This window comes from Idiotropiscis lumnitzeri, chromosome 1, assembly GCF_059441095.1.
Source record: "Idiotropiscis lumnitzeri isolate Australia: NSW breed Sydney's pygmy pipehorse chromosome 1, RoL_Ilum_1.0, whole genome shotgun sequence".
Classification (NCBI taxonomy): Eukaryota; Metazoa; Chordata; class Actinopteri; order Syngnathiformes; family Syngnathidae; genus Idiotropiscis; species Idiotropiscis lumnitzeri.
This window is the reverse complement of record NC_142391.1, coordinates 9,737,216-9,757,496: the sequence shown is the minus strand read 5'-3', so window position 1 is coordinate 9,757,496 and position 20,281 is coordinate 9,737,216. Positions and strand designations below refer to the sequence as shown.

Here is a 20,281-nt window from a genome sequence, read left to right as displayed (position 1 = left end):
TAGACTGTAAAAGAAAAGATTTTAAGTGCATCAATTTGCCTGAAGTTAAAAAAAATCCTTGTTTAAACTGTGAACATTTTTGACAAACTTATTGCACCATTTGCTGCTGAAAATGAATTTAAAGAAAATAAATAACTACTAAATTTATATTTACTTCAGCAACATTAACTCAGGAGCACAATATATAAAACACTTTAACCTACAAAACAAAAATGAATAAAACAATTTTTACAGATTTTTTTTAATCCAATGGGCAATGAGAGTGCCACTGCCACCTACTGGAGTTGATGTGCAATTACACTTTATTGTTGTACCCCGGGGGGAAAAAAGCATGTTCCCCAGGGTCATACGTGCCCCCCTCAATATCGCACGAACCCATGACACATTTGCTCAATCAAAAATTTAAAATGTTTTTGGATTCTTTGAGTATTTCTCCACAAGTTTCTTTGTTTTAGATTTCTTCCCTTTCTTGGCTTTAATCCCTAGCTGTGTGGGGTCAAGAGCAGGTCTGGACCTGGTCAACAGGTTAACAGTTGGTTGCTTAAACGTGCTGTGGCTCATCTCTGGATTGGAGCGTACAGCTCGCGCAGGGACACACCTGCCTTGGGCAGATTGAGGGGAGCTAGTCAGCATGTTGGGTTGAGAACGTGAGTGCATATTTGCAGACTTGGTGAAAGGGTGTGGCGTCATGCCTGTCAACATGGGCAGGTGGACGTAGTCACTGCTGAGGTTGGAGACAGCGCCACTGTTTGACATCAGAATGTGGTGCCAAGAGCTTAAAGGAGTGACCGAGAAGCGATTTGGCCCATGGGAATCTTCTTTGGTGTCACCTGTAGATATGACCACAGAGCCGTGTGGCGTCACTGCCTCCACGGCGCTCTGGAATGTCTTGAGGATGCGGTCGCTCTTATTCTTCTCTTTCTTCTGACGGGATGCAACCTTGCGCAGTTGTCGGCGCTGATTCTGCATCATCTGCTTCCTGGTATCAACCAGTCCCCTGCAGAGGAGCATCAGCACTGTTTTACTATGCAATTTAGGAATTTCAACTCTCCCAATTCATGCGAATGCCTTTCATATTTGGACATTTCTATCATGCAGTAACAGAGACTCTCATGTGGTTGACCGCAGACAAAATGTGGTGCATTATATTAGCCTTTTATAACAGTTATTCTCAACTATTTTGTGCCGCGAGAACTCATCAGGTGTAATACAGGAAATTATCCAATTCCACTTAAGTGCTCCTAAAACTATTTATTAACTGAAAATATTTTTTTCTTAATTTACAAAGTACCCAGGCCAGCAAGGTATAGTGATAGGCAGAACAATGAAACAATTAAAAGTACTTTTCCTCTGCTCTACATGGCAGGGATGTACAATCAATGTTTGTGAACTGGTTGCTAGCCAATCACAGGGCACATATAGACAAACAACTGTCCGCGGTCACACTCATACCGAGGGGCAATTTAGAGCGTCCAATCAACCTGTCATGCATGTTTTTGGAATATAGGGGTGAAACCGGAGTACCCGAAGGAAACCCACGCAGGCACGGGGAGAACATGCAAACTTCATACAGAAAGGCCTGAGCCGGAATCGAACCCACAACCTCAGCACTGTGAGGCCACCGTGCTAACCAGTCGCCCACCGTGCCGCCAAAATGAAATTCTAATTACATATAATATTAAAATCATCAGTGGCATTCAGAGTGGTTATAGTTTATGCAACATTTTTGATAACACTATTTGTATTTGGGACTGGTTGATTGAGTGGCTCCGCTACCAGAATAGTGAGGCATGGTGGGTCCATTTTGAATACCCACTTATGTAATTCAGTTCCTCACCCAATAAATGGTTACAAGAAAAAATATAAATTATAAAAGATGTCAGAATTTTGTCACAAATTTATTGAACAGCTTTCCCACAAAACCTAGCAACATATTATATAAACTAACATTTTATTATGTTTTCATTCAGTGAAAAGAGTAAAGTAACCCCACCTAGCCTTGAATATTGTTTGTGCTCAAAAATCTCTGTGCCACCTCACTGAATATGACGATTGATAATATAATATCATATCATAAATGAAACAGTTCCACAGCAGCATAGCATAAGTCAAACAGTAATAAAACCGGTGTTCTACAAGAGAATTGCCACTACTCAATGTTTTATAACATGAACTCAGAGGACCAATGTAAAGCACAATCGGAAATATAAGCAAACATTAAGCGCCGGAGTCACCTGTAGTCCACCATTCCTGTTCTGTCGTGATCGAGCCTTTGGATAAGCTCCTCAATTTGGAATCGATCCAAGGGAACGCTTGATTGCTGTGAAAATTCCAAAGGAAAGAGTAACTATATATTAAGTCTCTGGGCTCTAGTTTCGTAGACAGGGGCATGTGCACTAGCCGTAAAAAGCGGCGCATCGTCATTTACATGCCAGGACAAGTGTGATTTACCATGTTTGGGAATTTTCTGAAATTTTCAGACCGTGCTGCGCCTTGTTGGGCTTTACAGCGAATTTTATTTTTCACACCCCCGGCGCACTTGACAATTTTGTGACAGATGTGGGGGGTGTACAAAAAAAATCGATTCACTCAGCTATCGCGATTCTATATGCAAACAATGAATAAATCGATGTCAAAAGCTCAGAATCGATCTTCCCAATTTTTCAAAAAGCAAAGGTGAAGCTGCCACTTTCCTCCAGCGGATGGCAGCGAGGAGCCAATTTGTTTCGGTGAGTCGGCAGGTTGAAGCATTCAGCAGTCGCACTATGTCATCTGAATGAGCTCGTGCCTGAGCCACACAGCTGCAGCATAGCAAATAGTTATAAATCTTATCATATAAGAAAACAATGTTTGAGAAAAATAGCAATAACTTTGATTTTGAGTCTCAAATCGCAATATAATCGTCATTTAAAACTAATTGTCCCACAAGTAAGGGTTCAATTCAACTAAATTCAATTTTAAAGATGAGACCCCAGAGACCAGGTAATTGTTCAAACCTGTATTGCGTTCCTGAAATCAATCACAGGGACTCGCATGGTGGCATCTTTGTCAATATTTCTGAAGAAATCCCACAGACGTAGTTTATGTTGATCCAGATAGTCCTTCAATAGATGCAAAATAAATATATGTGAGCCAGACTTATGGAACACAAGGTGTCCCAAAAGTCACTATACACATGCTTTTTTTCATTTTTCCTTTTAGGTATCATTCTGGTGAATTTCTTAGAGTGCATTTTACTCTAAATGTAATTTCTCCCAGTAAACAGGGCAAAATTTAAGAGCATAATATTCTGTGTAAAATTCTCAGAGTAAATTTTATACAGAATATTTTTTTCTCAAATTTTAGAAAAATGAGTAAAAACTACTCTATGAAATTTACTGTGCAGGCTTTGCCAGTTTGAGAAGATTTTTTGCAATGACATTGCTCCAATGTGTCATACAATATATGTGCCAAATTGAGGTTATTAAAAGGCTTCAAGTGGAAGATTATGTCACTCAAAAATCTGAAGTTGATACTGGTTGAGCTTTATCACTCTAGTAAGCATCCACTTAATCAATCTTTTGTTGATGATGACATACATTGCATTGCTTTCATAAACTAAGTATGTGACTTGTTGAATTTATGAGAGACATTGGATCTTCTGTACAGGTTTTCGTGAGGAAATATAACCAACCTGGATGACTTTCATTGGGTCGATACGTTTTACTGGTTTCTTGGCAATAAAGCCTCCAACCCCTCCGTACTGCACATCCACACCAGGATGCTCTTCGCATGTCACCTCCAGCAGATGTAAAAAGTTTTCATTGACCAGCACATTCTGCTCGGACAAAAAAACAAAAAAAAAAAACATCAAATAAACGATCAGGTGGACAATATTAAATAATACTGATCATTAACATTAGTCTCAAGTCTCAATGTAATATTTATATGTCGAACAGAACAGAAAACATGTACTTACACATATATTAATCTCCTCCAAGACAGTTTTAGTTTTTTTCTTCACCATATTGACCAGGGACAGCGCTCCCTCTACTGTCAGCGAATTGTAAGCCAGCTACAAGATTGAATAAAAAACTTGATTTAATATACAACATCACAGAATGTAAGCTGGTTGTTACTAGTTTACTCACCATCAGCACGCGGAGGGTGTCGTTGTACTCAAGACCCCTGCAGAGCATGCTTACGCCCTCATTGGTGATGCGGTTGTTGTTGAGATTGAGGTGCACCAGAGTGTTATTGAATTTCAGAGCTTCACCTATTGCAAGGGCCCCCTCGTTCCCGAAACCGTTCCATGATAGGTCAAGGTGCTTTAACATCGTATTCACCTAAATATGAAGAAAGACAATCATCCACACTGAAGTTAATTCATGTCAAGTACATGGTATTAGCAAAAGATGAAGATGAAGCATTACTTGTAATGCAGTGATCGCCCATGTGCCGTACCTTGACTCCGGCACTAAGAGCAATAGCTCCTTTCATTCTGAGTTGATTCCAACAAAGGTTCAACACCTCCAGACACTCGTTGTTTGCTGCAAATATGTGCAAATCGAAAAGGAATAGAAAAGGTCTTCATGTCATGACTTTATGACGGCAATTAGTGTACAGTCATGCCGTCATTTCAACAAAGACATAGAGGAGCGTGACAACTCGCATACCTAACAACAGTCCAAGATGCTCCCCTCCTCGTCCACAAAACTTATTATGGCTGAGGTCTAATTCCTTAATACTTGCATTGACCTGAACGTAAAAATATTTACAACATAAGAAAAGAGCGCAAGGAAATATGTCAGATGTAGACGGATCAACAACTCACTGACAAAGCCTCTGCAAAATACTTGGCATCATCGTCTGTAAATCCATTTCCTGTTTGATGGAAAAAACAAAACAAAAATCAATCAAACTATAGATAGATAGATAGATTGAGAGAGGGAGAGAGAGAGGGAGCGATAGATAGATAGATAGATAGATAGATAGATAGATAGATAGATAAATAGATAGATAGATAGATAAATAGAAAGTTAGAAAGATAGCTAGCTAACTAAATAGAAAGTTAGAAAGATAGCTAGCTATCTATCCAGCTAGCTAGCTAGCTAGCTATCTTTCTAGCTAGCTAGCTAGCTAGATAGATAGATAGATAGATTGATTGATTTAACATTAACATCCTTTTATACTATACATTACCTGAAAGTTTGATAGATTTCAATGAACGGCTATCCAGCAACATTTTGCCCACATGCTCTGCTCCTGAAGAATGAAGATGGTTGTTCGACAAGTCCTATATGTATGCATACACACATGCACACACACTTACTGTAAAATACATTTATTATTACTCAATGATTACTATTAACATTTTTGTCAAACCAAATGCTGGATGGTGAAATTAGCCTTCAGCATCTCTGCCAGGTCCTTGGCTCCCTCTGCTTGTATGTGGTTGTTTGCCAGTTCCAGATTGTTGAGATGCATGTCACTCTGAACGCAGAAGACTCATCATTAATGTCCATCCATTTTTTATAGTGCCTATCAAGGCTGACTTTGGGTGAAAGGGTGGGCAACAACCTGGACTGGTCGCCAAGCCAATCAGAGGGCACATTTAGACAAACAAGCATTGGCATATTCAATTAACCTAACATGCATGTTTTTGGAATTTGTGAGAAGATATAAAATCAACACAGGAAGGCCAGAGACAAGACTGAAACCTAGAATCCCATAACTATGAGGTCGATTAATATATCCACTGTAAATTTTAAATATTTTGCTCTTAGTGACATGTTCCATCTTGCGACTCACCACCAAAGCAATAGCAAGTGCCTTGCACCCCAAGGGTCCAAGGCCATGGTGGCTGAGGGTCATGGTGGGAGCGTCGAGGTTCAGAATGAAGTAGGAGACTGGAACAACACCCACCATCTTACAGGCTCGTAGGTAGACATCAGCTACAGATTTATTATTGCTTCTGTCTTCTTTTTCAGTTTTATTGAAAGCTCCGGGCAACAAAAAGCAAGGGACATTTTCTGGAATGTGTGAAATAGAAGGCAGACACAAAGGCAGTGCATTGGGTCCACAAAACAATTTGCAATAAAATAAAAGATAAGTTGAAATACAAAAAATCCCATGGTGTTTAGGGAAATATTTGGTAGTTATGTTTGATGCTTATAATAAATGATAATCTTGTTTTGTTCTTGAAAATCTATATATAACGCACTCACCGTCAAAGTCTGTGTCAAAATCCTTTTCTAAGCCTTGTCTCCATGTCACAGATGGATCATCATCGTCTAAACGGAGGGACTCCAAAGACAGAGTTGACATTACGTTGGCCGTGAAACTAAAAACATACAATCAAGAAACAAAGAATTGCCTGTCAAAACTCAACCATATTTTTCCTTTAATGTTGGCGTCTGTGAGGTGAAATAAAACACCCTTGTGTAAATCTATCTGTCCGTGATGTGCTCTGCACTAAATAATTTACATGCATCTTGGACTTGTTCAGAGTCTGAGTAACTACAATTGTATGATATTTACAGTGCAAAGATTGTATACCTGCAAATTTTCTGTCCCCTCAAATTAACACAACACATAGCCACTAATGTCTGAACTGCTGGCAACAAAAGTGAGTACACCCCTGAGTGAAAAGTCCAAATTCGGCCTGAATAGCCATTTCCCCTGCCCCTGCATCCGTTAGTGTTGCAAGGTAGGTGTGTGTTACATTTGGTGTTTTTGCTCTCATGCACTCTAATATTAGTTACTGGAAGTTCAAAATAGCACTTGGCAAACAAATGCCAATGAATAAAGATGATGCAGGCTATAAAAATATCCTGAGACTAAGCTGCAGCAATATGTAAAGATACTCACTTTTTGATACTGAGTATTAAGTATGATCCGGTTACTGTTTTATGCAGAAAATATGTCAAAATGAGTCTGCGACATGGTTTAAGATTGACATTAAGCGCCTTACCGTTTGCAATAGCTCCCAAACTGCAAAACCGTACAGAAAAAGTATTTTTGAATTTGGCGGAGTTGTAAGTTGTGGTCTAGAATTGTGACTCATTATTCAAATATGAATATGCATTATTCGTGCCAACTTTGCAGTTGCTAAATGCCCATTAATCACTGATGGCGACAATGCACATCATCTAAAACATTGCATTCGTTGCCAATCTCAGACTTAGAAGACTTGAGGAATAAACTGCACATATATGAGAACCATGAAAAAACAAAAAGTGTGGTTGAGGAAGCTGGTGTTAGGGTGGAGAATGCAGATGTATGTATTACTTATTTTTGCTGCATGTTCAGCACTTCATAAGCAGCAGTGGTTGTCATAAACTGCTCTATAAATGGGCATTAGTGCAAGATATTGACATTGCAATTGGAAAAGAAGCATGATGTATTGAAAGATTTGGTTCAATGTTTTGAAAAAAAAAAAATTAAATTATGTAGTTAACTGCAGCTAAGCTTGCGAACATTTCTCTTGTGAATAAATACCTTCAGTACATTGACGTTTCCTTTAATGTGGAAACGTGTTGTTTAGCTCTGTACTGTGCACTCCTCTGGACCCAAAGGATTCCAACTGATTTCCCATCGCGCATGCGCAGTACGGAGAACAGAAGCATGATCGGCTGCCTGTTATTTTACGCTTTGTACCCGCTATCACGGCACTTGCGTAGACGACAGTCGGGTAAGCACAACTGGAAAAAACATGTCTGCGTTTTATTAAATGCCACCAATATGTCCACCTTTGTCCAACGCCCTGCTGCGCTAACACGGCTACGTCGCTAGTGCTATAGTTTATAATGCATTTTGCTTGTTGACCCAGGAGCTTTTATTGTCACGTGCAACGAGTTGTTGTTTTGGACACAACGTTGCCTCGCCCAAATCAAACCGACCAATGTGTTACTGTGGAAAAACGAAGGTGGAGAGAAAAGTAATATTTTACCGGTATAAGAAAACTGTCGAGCTAAACGCTAACATTAGCTTACACCTGTTATTGGAGCTCTCTGCCTGTGACGTCACGACGACAGCGCGTGGCAATGTTTTGAGGCAAGCGGATCGATCAACAATGAAACATTTGAAACTTACCTAAACTAAACATACGAAAGGCTTCTCATTCAATAAACACAAAATGTGTCCAAATGTTTGACTGGATAAAAGTGTAAACTATACCACATTTAAAATAAATGAATTTGTTATCTGTGGAAAGTTATATATACAACATTTGGGAAGGAGGCCAAACACGGTTCGCAGTAGATTTGATCAAATTATTAATAATGAATTAATGCTCTCTCAGTAATTAATCCCATTTAGGCATTCCCTCCCTATTTTATAAAGCCAACAAAAGTGGGGACTAAAAAGTTCTTACGTAAAAAAATCACAATATTTTGGAAGCAGATTTAAAAAAAAACGTTTTATTAATATTTTCACATCAAGTTTAAAATGACTCAAGTTATATGTGAAACACACTTATTTTAGGATGTACAGAAAAGTGACCTCTGCAAAAATTGTTTCGGCTTGCTCGTATCTACCTCCAAGTGTCCAACATGTCGATAATTCCCCACTTTTAAAATTTAGGAATGAGTAAAAAATCCCTTGGTACATGTTCAGTGCGACTGACTCATGGGTTGCCTCCCATCCTCCCTTTTGTGTACATCACTACCCACCTTTGTCAAGGATCCTGTTTGTACTTTGTTACCCTTCTGCAGTTGTCAATGGCACGGTGGTGTTTGAGAGTTCTGCTGCCACAAGTCAGATGTCCAAGTCTCAGAAAATCCCACTGGACCAACAGCTCAGCCAAAGCAATTTGGCAAAAGGACAAAACGAGGAAAAAGTGAGTGAACGCTTTTCCGATAAGGATGACAGGACACCAGATGCGAAACAGGTGGTCTGTCTCAGTCACAAAGATACAAAGATGGAGGCACCTTCAAACATGAGTGAGACCCAATATGCAGGCACGGGGATCAACTCAAAGGGAGAAGAAGATAAACAGGAGCCTACCAAAGAAGAAATTGTGCTAACGCACTGTCCACTTGAGCGACAAAACAACGTAGAAACTGCAATTCAGGACAATGACCTGCATGTCATCTCTCTTATGGGGGCTCTTACAAAGATGGAAAGCTCAGAAAACCCAGGAAATGCAGCCGTGTGCGTCAGACGGCAAACGGAGCGCTGGGATGAATATGCTGATATAATGCTCTCTGATGGAACAAATTCAAACCGGAAGCAGACATCACTTCTCTCCAGTGCTGAACGTCACCATGCTACACAAAGTGGATGGCGCTTCCCTGCGGGACCCAGCGGTACAGAGGAAATCTTTTGCTCGCGCTGGCAGTTTCCTACTATGAGCTATTACCCTTCACTGGAGCAGACGACGCCTTTTGAAGGTGCGGTTATGGCATCTTCCTTTGGCGATTATTACAAATTAATTTAGTATCCTTTAATGGTTAATGTATACAATTTCTATGCCAACAGTAATCTGGCGGTTATGGCAAGACATTTCATCAGAGCATGCCGACACTCAGGTTCCTTTCACAAAGCCCACCATGGACTTTACTGTCATGTCCTACAACATCTTGGCCCAAGATCTGCTGGAGACCAACATGGAACTGTACACACACTGTCCTCCAGAAGTACTGGATTGGCACAATCGCTGCAGGCTGCTTTTGGAAGAAATACGGAAATGGACGCCAGATGTGAGTTGATTACCACGCAGAGTAACCAATGCCACAACTTTTGATAAACCTTCGAAAACATTGCCTTTATTTAACTAATGATTCGCAATCCAACTCGCATATAACGTCGCTATTCATGTCGCTATTCAGATTCTTTGTCTCCAAGAGGTCCAGGAGAATCACTATCAAACACAACTGCATCCTTTCCTGACTCGGATGGGTGAGAGTTCTTAAATTGCACATACTGAGTTTTGTCATATAAAGCAAAGCAATCGAAGTATTACTTGGGCGCCCTCTGGTGGAATCATGGTGTTGTTGATAGGTTTAAATTCATTGTTTTTTTTTTCCATCTGCGCTTGTGATGTCTATTTTGTTGGGGGTCCTTAAATGCATCTTGTGCACAATGAAAATAATTTTTTGGGCTTGATTTCCCCTTTCTTTCTGTTTGTGTAAGTGCCGGTGCACAAATTTGTTCCTCAAGATTTGAGGGTTTGTGCTGAATAATTTGACTATTGAGTACTGTTGTTTATGCAACATGGGTTCATGATAGTGGACCTGCAAGATGCATGGTGTTGGTGCTCTTGTGTTTGTGGAGATCAAGTTACAGATTTGACTGAAATGTTCATCCGGTGCTTGTCCAGGCTACAATTGTGTCTACAAGCGGCGCACAGGAAACAAGACAGACGGCTGTGCTACTTGCTATCGCAGCAGTCGCTTTTCTGAGGTGTCCATCACGCCCATAGAGTTCTTCAGACCCGAAACCAAACTTCTGGACCGACACAACGTGGGCATAATTGTGGTGCTTCGGCCCGTTGTCTATCAGGGGTCCAAGGTCAGAGCGAAGGGCTCCCCTCTGTGTGTGGCCAACACACACCTCCTGTTCAATCCCGGGAGGGGCGACATCAAACTGGCTCAGTTGGCCATATTGCTGACAGAGATCAACAGCGTGGTCAAGTTGTGGAAGGCTAAACGTCAACACTGTAATGTTATCTTGTGCGGGGATTTCAACTCTGTGCCACGTATGCCTCTTTACCAGTTCATCACCACCGGGGAGCTCTACTTCCAGGGTCTGCCGGCATGGATGGTGAGACTCGACAACTGCATCACATTTATGTACACTTCATGAGCACTTCATCAGCACTCATAAGTGTGAGGCAGACGTGCAAACCACGAGGCTACCGCATTCCCAAATGATCCAACAGCAATACTCTTCAGATCTTATATTTAGGAATGATTTTCAGATTGTGATTTTTATTTTTTTATCTGCTCACTTTCCCTTTTCCAATATACAACAGGTCTCAGGTCAGAAGGATTTTTCTCACAAAGCCACTTGTGACGTACTGTGTGCGCCTCTGTGGCCCGAATGTCTAGGAATTTCTCACCGTTGCCAGTATGTCACTTCCAGTGAGGTGGATGCAAGCCACAGTCCAGTCACAGGTCAGTGTTTACACCTGCTTCATGTTGTAAATGAGCAATAAGAATATATTACAAATCATACTCAATGTTTGACTGCAATGCTTCAAGCTTCTCCTGGAGGGAAACTTCACTACAGCCTAGACTTCCTGTTGGAGCTGCGCTCTTGTCCAGTTTCTTGTGTTCGTCCATGTAATTTACCATTAATTCCAGGTGTCACTGACAACAATCCAGGTATAAACGGTCTTTCACTTCTCCAATTAAGTAGAGCTATGCACGGCAATACACGCTTGCCCCCGATACACAAAACATTTGATTCATATTTTCTTTTCTTTTTTTAAAGATTTGTCAAGCAGAAATCATCCAGATTTTAGGTTCGTTTAACCTCAATAACTTTGCCTGTTGATTGTGCAAATATTCTGCCAGACTATGTCCACACATCCAAGTTTATTTTTATGAAGAAAAAAAAAACAACTTCACAAGTCACAGAATAATAAACAAGGAATGGAGGAAAATCTGATTCTTAAATTCAGTGTGATCAGATCACCACATGTTTAAAAATATATATATCTTTAAGAAGTATTCTAATTTAAAACCAGCACTGGTATGTTTGCCATTGCACAAGATAAACAGTAGATAAAGGAACATCGGAGATCCTGTAATCACGCAAACTCGAGAGTTTTGTCTCATTTTTTATTTTCAAATGCTTCGGCTGCAGTTTGCGTGAAGACACAAAAAAACTTGTTTGTGTCGACATGGCCTTAAAAGTTGCAGGTCACCTCTTAATTGGGATGCGCAAACTAATTTGTATGTTGCAATATTTGTGTGTGACAGTTTCCAACACATAATCAGACACCAGTTAAACCTGGAGTCCACTTATAAACACGCATTTCCTGAATCTGGGAACCCGGAAGTCACAACACTGCACTCGGGAGGAGGAGCCACTGTGGACTACATCTTTTATTCCCCTGAACACGTCTCACATCACGCAGGTATTTTGGGAAATTCCTCATTGATGCACTTCATGTTCAATTTTTGCACAATTATGGTCACAGTACTACTACTTTCTTTGTTTTACTCACCAGGCCAATTTGGCGATGAAGGTCTGAAGTTACTTGGCTATCTCTCACTGCTGTCTGAGGAAACCTTATGTTCCATGGAAGGCCTTCCCAGCAACGTATTTCCATCTGATCATCTCAGTCTTGTGGCTAAATTCCGTGTGGATCTGAGCGCAGCAGTATGCTAAGAAAAAAAAAATCATTCAGCTGTCCATGATAATTTTGCAGTGTCAGTCCTTGTGAAAATTGCACTCTATAAACAGTTGGGTTGAAAATAATCCAGTTTGGGTAAAAAATGGACAGATCCATTTGACCCGCATTTTCTTGTTTTGTACCAAAGAACCCAGTTTTTTTAGGTCAGTTGTCGATCTGAGAAATTATTATTTTTTTTTTTACCCAAATTGAGTTATTTTTAACTCGGCTGTGTGACGGTGTTGCTCTGTGTTATGTTAATTGTGCACATCCTGATTTGGGTTCAAGTCGAAGGAGCCAGGAAGACAGAACGTTTCTCTATACTGTAGTTGAATTCATGACTGCAGAGATGATGGTTGCTGTTAACAATTTGCACATTTTATTTATTTTTTTTGGGTATTTTAATTATTTCAAAATGTTATTGTACTGAATAAATATTTCAGTAAATGTTTTTATTATTTTTTTTTTTTTTTGTTCTGGAAATATTTTTAACAGTCGGATGAGACAGTAGTCTTCAACCAAGCAAAAATAAGCCGAGCAGACAAACCAGTGACTGCTCAAATGTAATCCCTGGTGGATGTAGCAAAGACTATCTCCTGAATGTGTGCGCCAGTTTGACATCAATGCTGCTTGCCCGCACCACTCCATCCTCAGTGTGTGCGTTTTAGTGTGTGACTTCTTTCATAGATGAATCATTCAGTTGATTCAGTATTTATGGATTTATTGCCTTCCATCGATAGGTCTCAATTATTATTTTTTTTGCATTATTCAATTCAATTATTCATTTGCTAAACCCCTTGATCTAGTGTATGCATTGCTTTTGTGGCATCTTGCATGTACAAGAGAGAAAGAAGTGGGTCAGTAGATTTTTCTTCCTAATAAGGTGCAGTTTGTTTGTCAGTGTTATAAACACTGACCGAGTGTTTGGCATCTGGAGACCTCAAGAAAGGAGGTTACAGATTTGTTTACTGAAGTGTGATTTTTTTTTTTTTTACTTGGTTGAAATACGTGAGCATTTTTTTTTTTTAATCAAAGCCTAGAACAATCCTTCACACGTCTTTAACACATCAAAGTTGGCTGCTTTCCACTGTGTGCGGCAACCAAACAGTGGATGTCCAACAATTTATTCCCGTGTATTCAATTTTCTTGTTCCCTAAAAAAAAAAAGACAAGACATAAACATATATAGTCTGTGGCAATTTATTGATAACTGCGTGTTTTAAATGTGCAGCGTTTTACATATAACAGTGACATAAAAAACAACAGAACTCAGCAGTTCTTAAAAGTACAAAGATAAAAAGTGCTGCCAACTAATACCTCGACACCTTTTGGGAGGTGGTCACTTTTTTAAGGCAAGTGAAAAATTGAAAATTGCTACAAAGAAAGCATGTGTATGTACTTAAACAAAGTAGTTACAGTACAAGTGAAAACACTTTGCATCCGCAGAATGCTAAATGCTGCGTTGTCCTTGATTTACTCGCCAAATGACATCCTTTTCTTGTGTTTATAGAAATGACATATTCACACTGATCCATCACTAGGTCGAAAACTCTCTAACATGCATCCTTAAAGGTGCTGACATTTGAAACACATCCATACTAAAGTATAAAAATTATAGTTTGTATTCAGTTAAGGGAAAACTGGGACTTTTTTTTTGTTTCAGTCTTTAATTGAATCTGGTCACAAGGCACAGGGGTAGTTTCGTTGTCGCCACACAAAGTAGTCTTTGATCAGATGTAAATTGACACGTACAGCACGCTTACAGTACGATGACATGCATTGATATGTCAGGTAGCACATTTATGTAGATTGATACTCTTACCTTTTTTCCCCTACTCGTGTAACATTAAGACAGTGTCCATATATAAAGTTAGTAAAAATGTTTACACACAACAGCACCAGTTCTGCACATACAATGCTCAAGAAGTAATTAAAATAAACATGACTACTTGACAGTGAATGAGGCTTTTTTTGGGGGGGTGGATGTGTATGAGGAGAAGGGCGGTGGTGTCCCGTTGAATGTTGCATCCCAACAATAGGCCAACGGAGCCTCATCAATGGCTTTGTCAAAGAAAATAAAAAAAGATTCTTCACACTCGAATCTGATACACGTTCACGTCCCCAGATGCTTTCTGTTCCAAAGCCTTCTTCTCTCCAGATGGACTGAAACCCAAAAAATTGCATTGACAATATATTGTCAGCTAGAATATGAAACCACAAGTATGCAATGGATAATCATACCGTTTCTCAACACGGCTGACCCTGCGAATGGGGCTTCCTTGTCCTCTGAGTGGTGAGCCCATACTATTTCTCCTGTCTTTGGTGGGAGAAGGAGGCAAAGGCTTTCCTATCTGCAGACAAAAAAAAAAAGACAGCCCACTTCAAAATGTAACCACGATCGAGGAGAGGTAATGTGATTGCCCTGAGTGCTGGCTGTAAAAAGCAGAGGCAATTGATGCATTGAGCAGCCATGCGAGAAAGCATCTCGAGCCGTCTCATTAGTCTTATTACACGCAAAGCTCAGCATCATGGCTGCTATCGTTTGTTTATCATGAGGGGGATGAGAGTGCACGGTTGGAGAGAGAGAGCAAGTCAACTTGGTTTCACTGAATGATTCGTCTTCAGGGATGTAAGATGAAATGCTGTTGAAACATAGTGGACCATAGGCGGATTTTTTTTAAATTCATTTTTGGAGGGCCATGAAAAATCATGGAAAACACATACTCATAATATAACCCCCCAAATTGTATTTGTTTTGTCAATGCAATAATGATGGACATCAATTATTTTCTGATTTTCACTATTAGTGGACCAGCCCAGTTCCTATCTCCCACAAAAAGCAGGGTGTCAACTCTACTCAAGACTAATGAAATCAACTAATTGAAGAACTTGCCAAACGACACATATTGGACAAAATTGTTGGTACCCCTCTATTAACTCATTCACTGCCAGCCAAGTAAAAAAAATATATATATATTTGACGTCTTAAGCCGTCAAATGCAGTAAATGATCTCTCTCTCTAATCTCGTTGCACACTGTACAATGACAATAAAGGGATTTCTGATTTCTGATTCTGAAAGAAAACCCACAGTGGTCAAAAGAAATAACTTCAGTCTGCCAAAAGTATCAAATACAAATTTTACAAATCGACAAATGAAAATTAGACATTTGTGGATTGCAGTTGACATAATTATTTCACAAAAACACAAATTTATTAAATAGGCCTTGATAGAAATGATTGCACCCCTCGAAAAAGATCATGTATATAAATAGAAATAATTTGTCAATAAGGACATGTTCAACCAATCTAAGTAGTCACTGAGTTGTATGGTGCCATTGTGTGTACCAATACTAAACTAAAAATGGACCAGAGGAAGCAAAGGCATGCGTCGTTTCAAGAGATTAGAAACCAAATTGTAGATAAGATATAATATGAATGGAAACGGAAGAGCCCAGAACAACAACCAAATCAAGATGAAGGGCACTAAACCAAATTTTACCTTGAGCCTCATGTCTCGAGTGTGCCTCTCAAGCTCTTTCCGGAGCTCCTCCTTGCTCAGCCCATCAACATCCAGGACGGAGTGCTTCCACTCGATCTGCTCCACGCTGTGAGGGTCATGCGACACGTATTGGCCGATTTTGACCTTTCGCAGGGTGTGCCAGTAGCCCCTGTAAGCCCCTTCGAAGTCCTGCACCAAGTCCATCAGCGTGCGGTGCTCCAGGGGCTTGAACATGAGGTCCTCTCGCCGACTCATGCCCAGCGCACCGAAGCGTCCACCGCTGTGGACTCCCAGCACGATGTGATAGAAGTGATTCCCTGAGAATTGAGACTTAAAGCTGAGGGGGAAACGCTCCACGGCCGGCAAGCTGTTGGTGAGGTAACTTTCTCAAGCTTGGTTAAGGAAATATACCAAACAAAAATATTAAAGCGACGTTTATTTATTTATTTTTGCTAAGCTTGTGGTTTTAGTTTTTCACTACCGCATCATTGTCTCTCCGTACGGACTGGTACCAAATGTTGTTGATTATGGTTGGGAACTGTTGCTTCAGAGCAGGCGTGCGCAAACGACGGCCCGGGGGCCACATGCGGCCCGTTAAACGTTTTAATCAGGCCCGCCGGACTTGAAAAAAAATTACATGAATAAACCTCGTTAATGTTTTATTTTCTAAATACTGTGGTTTTTCAAAGACATATATATTGTTGTAATGCTTTTGTCCACTCTCAGTTAAAATTAAATGTATTTTTCTTTCTCCGATGAGGTGAGGTTCCCAAAACACTCCATCCATCTGCTCCTGGTCCGGCCCCTCTGTCAAATTTTAGAACCCATTGTGGCCCGTCAATCAAAAAGTTTGCCCAGTCCTGCTTTAGAGAAATGATAATCATGCAAACGTGTACTGCAGAAAAGATACATTCCCAGGATCACCGCCTCCAGGCATTTGATTGGCAGGGCCTCACGCGTCATCTCCTTGGCGATGTCCATCAACCTGTGCAGGACAGTGTGACAATAAGCTGACAGTTTACCAAATACTTGAGTTATATGCCAGTATTTTGGCATTTCAAATCATGGTGGTAATGAAGAAAGAGAAAACACTACAATATGTTCCCAATAGTCGAGATATCAAGAACTGTACATACATTTTGACAGTTTTAAAAGGGAAATTAAGGTCTTTATAAGTCATGTGCATTTAATGTATTTTTTTTCTCTTTTTAACACCTGAATGTTTATTATATTTTGTCAGATACATTACTTTAGAGCAGGTGTGGTCAAACTACGGTCCGGGGGCCACATGCGGCCCGTTAAACGTTTTAATCCGGGCTGCCGAACTTGCAAAAAATTAAATGAATAAACCCTGTTAATGTTTTATTTTCTAAATACTGTGACGTGTCAAAGACAGACATTTTGTTGTAATGCTTTTGTTCATTTTCATTTAAAATTAAATGTATTTTTTTTTCCCCAGATGAAGTGAGGTTACCAGAACACTCCATCCATCTGCTCCTGGTCCGGCCCCTCTGACAAATTTTAGAACCCATTGTGGCCCGCCAATCAAAAAGTTTGCCAAGCCCTACTTAAAGTGTTTGCATTTTACTTTTTAGGTAAATATTTGATTTGTGTTTCTCACAAGCGTGACATTTCAGTTTCATCACTTCCTGTGCCCCATGTTATTTCCAAACAAATATTGAATTAATAAAAAAATAGTTCAACTCAGAATTTGGCTACATTAGGAATTACTAAGAGATTAACTGCTGTATTGTGTGTATTTGCTTTAACATTACAGACAGCTTGTTGGTATCTGAGAACTTCTTTAGTAAGGCATAGGCTGTACAGCGGGGGTCCTGTTCCTTGAGGTACCACTATTCTGCCTGTTTTCCATCTGTCCCTGCTGCGGCACACCTCATTCAAATGATCAGATAATCAGCAAGGTCTGCAGAAGCAGGACTGTCCTGGTCATTTGACTCTGGTGTGTTGCTGCAGGGAGAGACGGAAAACAGACAGGACAGCGGCCCTCGAGGAACAGGATTGAACACCCCTGTTCAACAGTTTTATTTTAAGATTAAGATGTATTATATGATTAAAATTAAATGCAGTTTATTTCTAATGCTGCATGCAAAGACAATGCCGTCATAAGAATCTGTAAGTCACACAAACGGATCATATGAAAATTATGTTTGCCTACGCAGTAAGGGGCCGGCTTTTCTTTATTTCAAAAAACTGTGTCCCGGTGTGATTGTATCTGTAGGTCAGAGTTAAGGCAGGATATATCAGAGTATACACTGTTAATCATGGACTGCTGCATAATTGTAGTCATTTTACGCACATTTTGATCCATCCAAACAGAACAAGAACAACAAGGCAATTTGTGTTGTTTCAGTTTTGAAATCCGTTCAAAAATCATTGCTCTGTTGTCAAAGGATACTGTAATTCCCTGATGTATTTCTGTATGGCTTCCAGGCGCAGTGGGATTGCGGTGGTAGGCTGGTATGTAGGCACACTTGGTATTGGAATCTGCAAGACAAAAAAAGCAGTTGTGTTAAGCCTGCAGACCTCCTTGCAAAATGCAGTGCAGTCAGTGGAAAATGTCTTTTTGCGCTCGGTGTACACTTCACATGCACAATATGTACAGTTAGGACTAGTCTGCTATTATGATCGACCACATGAGATGATCAGCTCCATGAGACACATTCAAGAATGGCAGTTTTTAGGATTTTCCATACATTTTCCAACATGCTTTTGGAGAACTTTTTTTTTTTAACATCACTGATTCTAGAGTGTTCTTGGTGTGAATGTGAGCATAAGTGGTTGTCTTGTCTATATTTGCACTGTTATTGGCCGCTGCTTCTCTGAAATAGTCAACTAGGATAGGCTCCAGTATAACTGCGACCTCGATTAAAGATTTTAGGGAAACAGAAAGTTCAGGAATGCACTGCTCACATATTGAATCACAGTCCTCAACAGGGAAAGTAATATGTCAACCATACTGCTCATTCAGATCCAAACCCAATAGAGCATACTTTTCACTTACTGGAGACAAAAGTAAAGGCAGCAACCCAAAGATACCGGAAATTATCAATTTGAAGACATCAGTGAAACTTCACGCGAATAAGTTTCATCCAAGTGTAGAAAATGTATAATGGTTCATTCTCTAAGTTTTGTGGATGCTTTTAAACCTGAAAGCACCGACTGTATGCTGGTGTATAGCCATACAAGCGTTAAAAACTCTCAACCTAACTTTATTCAAAAGTTTACCTTGGGCAGGTCAGTTGCACCACGGATGCCCTTCCCCAAAGCATCCCCGTCTGGGTGAATCCGAGCCACGTGGCGCCACATCCTCTCCCAGGTGTCCTCGTCCATGGGGAGGCCACTTCGGTTGACGTAGAAAGGCACCCCGCCATCCCGAAGCTCTTCATCTCCTTCATCCTCCTGCTCGTCATCCCGTTCCTCCACTGAGCCCACTGTGGCCCTCAGCATCCCACTGATGGAATCCTGGCACGGGGAATGTTCACGCTGATGGTTTGGACTGCTCACTGGTGGCTCTGCTTGCAGGTTTGAGGAGGTTTGCATAAGCGAGAGCCAGCCTGTTACATCCACCAGTTTGTGGAAAAATTATCTCCAATGGTTTTATTACGACTCATAATGAGGTGATCTTTAGTAGCAGCGGAATTAAGTGCACCAGTTATTTTTAACACCAAATGTGTTTGACTTTACAGTGACTCCACATTGTGAAAAATATAGTATTTCCCATTTATTGATCACCTATAGATGGAGGTGAAAAGGAGCTGTGGAAAGCTAGTTAAATGAATGGTGACCCTATTTAAATGACTAAAGGTCCACAAAGCAGCCCGATCTTTAACAGTGAATGTAAGAGGATTTGGCAATCAGACAAAAGTCTTTTTCAAGAATGCCTAATTCCCAGTCCCTTCGGATGTCATTCAAACAAAAGATAGCCAACAAATGACCTGCTCGTCCGACAATCCCATTTCCACGTCAGTCGTTCACTTCATTAGCCTTTCTTACACAAATATGTATTTCCGTCATCGGGTTATTGTTTCAAAAACGATGCCCGATCTATTTAGGAGGAAATCATGAAGCTTCACATCCGATTCAACGGTCTGGTCGACACTCCCTGACTGCCCGCTACTGCGCATGCTCATAGCCTAGAGGATGAGCTCAGTTGTGACGATGGGTGCGTTCAGGCGCATCCGTAAAACACCCTAATCGCTAGTACTCGTAACGTTGATAGTGTAGTAAATTTAAACAGACTTGCCTTTGTAATGAGGATATAACAATAGAAAAGCGTTTACAATTTTTAAAGGGGGTTTGTTTTAAACAATGACGATTAAAGTAACAATGTTTGACATGAGGTGATTTGAGATTAGGATAATCATTTTCAACAATCCGTACAGTATATATGCAACTAAAGACAATCATCCGAGTTTAAAATGCATATTTCAGTAATTAAA

The 20,281-nt window shown here is 40.3% G+C and overlaps 3 protein-coding genes across 5 annotated transcripts; 1 reads left to right on the top strand and 2 right to left on the bottom strand.

The window, feature by feature from the left end:
* Window positions 1–128: 128 nt before the first annotated feature.
* lrrc74a (leucine rich repeat containing 74A) lies at window positions 129–7,724 on the bottom strand. Of its 2 annotated transcripts, XM_088315555.1 has the most exons (14): window positions 7,480–7,724; window positions 6,207–6,322; window positions 5,791–6,011; window positions 5,365–5,472; window positions 5,182–5,275; window positions 4,814–4,863; window positions 4,656–4,737; window positions 4,444–4,529; window positions 4,131–4,325; window positions 3,959–4,054; window positions 3,674–3,817; window positions 2,997–3,101; window positions 2,235–2,320; window positions 129–997 (listed from the first exon to the last, which is right to left on the bottom strand). In XM_088315555.1, the coding sequence occupies exons 2-14, from the start codon at window positions 6,304–6,306 to the stop codon at window positions 403–405; spliced, it is 1,962 nt and encodes a 653-aa protein (XP_088171681.1). In that variant the 5' UTR covers window positions 6,307–6,322; window positions 7,480–7,724; the 3' UTR covers window positions 129–402. The 2 variants fall into 2 exon arrangements, with proteins under 2 accessions (XP_088171681.1, XP_088171690.1); XM_088315564.1 differs by lacking the exon at window positions 5,365–5,472.
* Window positions 7,518–12,773, top strand: angel1 (angel homolog 1 (Drosophila)). The gene is made up of 10 exons (XM_088315542.1): window positions 7,518–7,672; window positions 8,694–9,371; window positions 9,460–9,680; window positions 9,810–9,879; window positions 10,301–10,743; window positions 10,955–11,096; window positions 11,184–11,306; window positions 11,416–11,446; window positions 11,907–12,064; window positions 12,158–12,773. Exons 1-10 carry the CDS (start codon window positions 7,582–7,584, stop codon window positions 12,316–12,318), a joined length of 2,118 nt encoding a protein of 705 aa, XP_088171668.1. The 5' UTR covers window positions 7,518–7,581; the 3' UTR covers window positions 12,319–12,773.
* A 732-nt stretch (window positions 12,774–13,505) lies between these two features.
* Window positions 13,506–19,957, bottom strand: vash1 (vasohibin 1). 2 transcript variants are annotated; one of them, XM_088315583.1, is made up of 8 exons: window positions 19,778–19,957; window positions 19,068–19,354; window positions 18,238–18,326; window positions 17,998–18,054; window positions 16,732–16,806; window positions 15,822–16,203; window positions 14,563–14,672; window positions 13,506–14,484 (listed from the first exon to the last, which is right to left on the bottom strand). In XM_088315583.1, exons 2-8 carry the CDS (start codon window positions 19,287–19,289, stop codon window positions 14,412–14,414), a joined length of 1,008 nt encoding a protein of 335 aa, XP_088171709.1. In that variant the 5' UTR covers window positions 19,290–19,354; window positions 19,778–19,957; the 3' UTR covers window positions 13,506–14,411. The 2 variants fall into 2 exon arrangements, with proteins under 2 accessions (XP_088171709.1, XP_088171700.1); XM_088315574.1 differs by having other exon boundaries at window positions 19,068–19,957.
* Window positions 19,958–20,281: the final 324 nt, after the last annotated feature.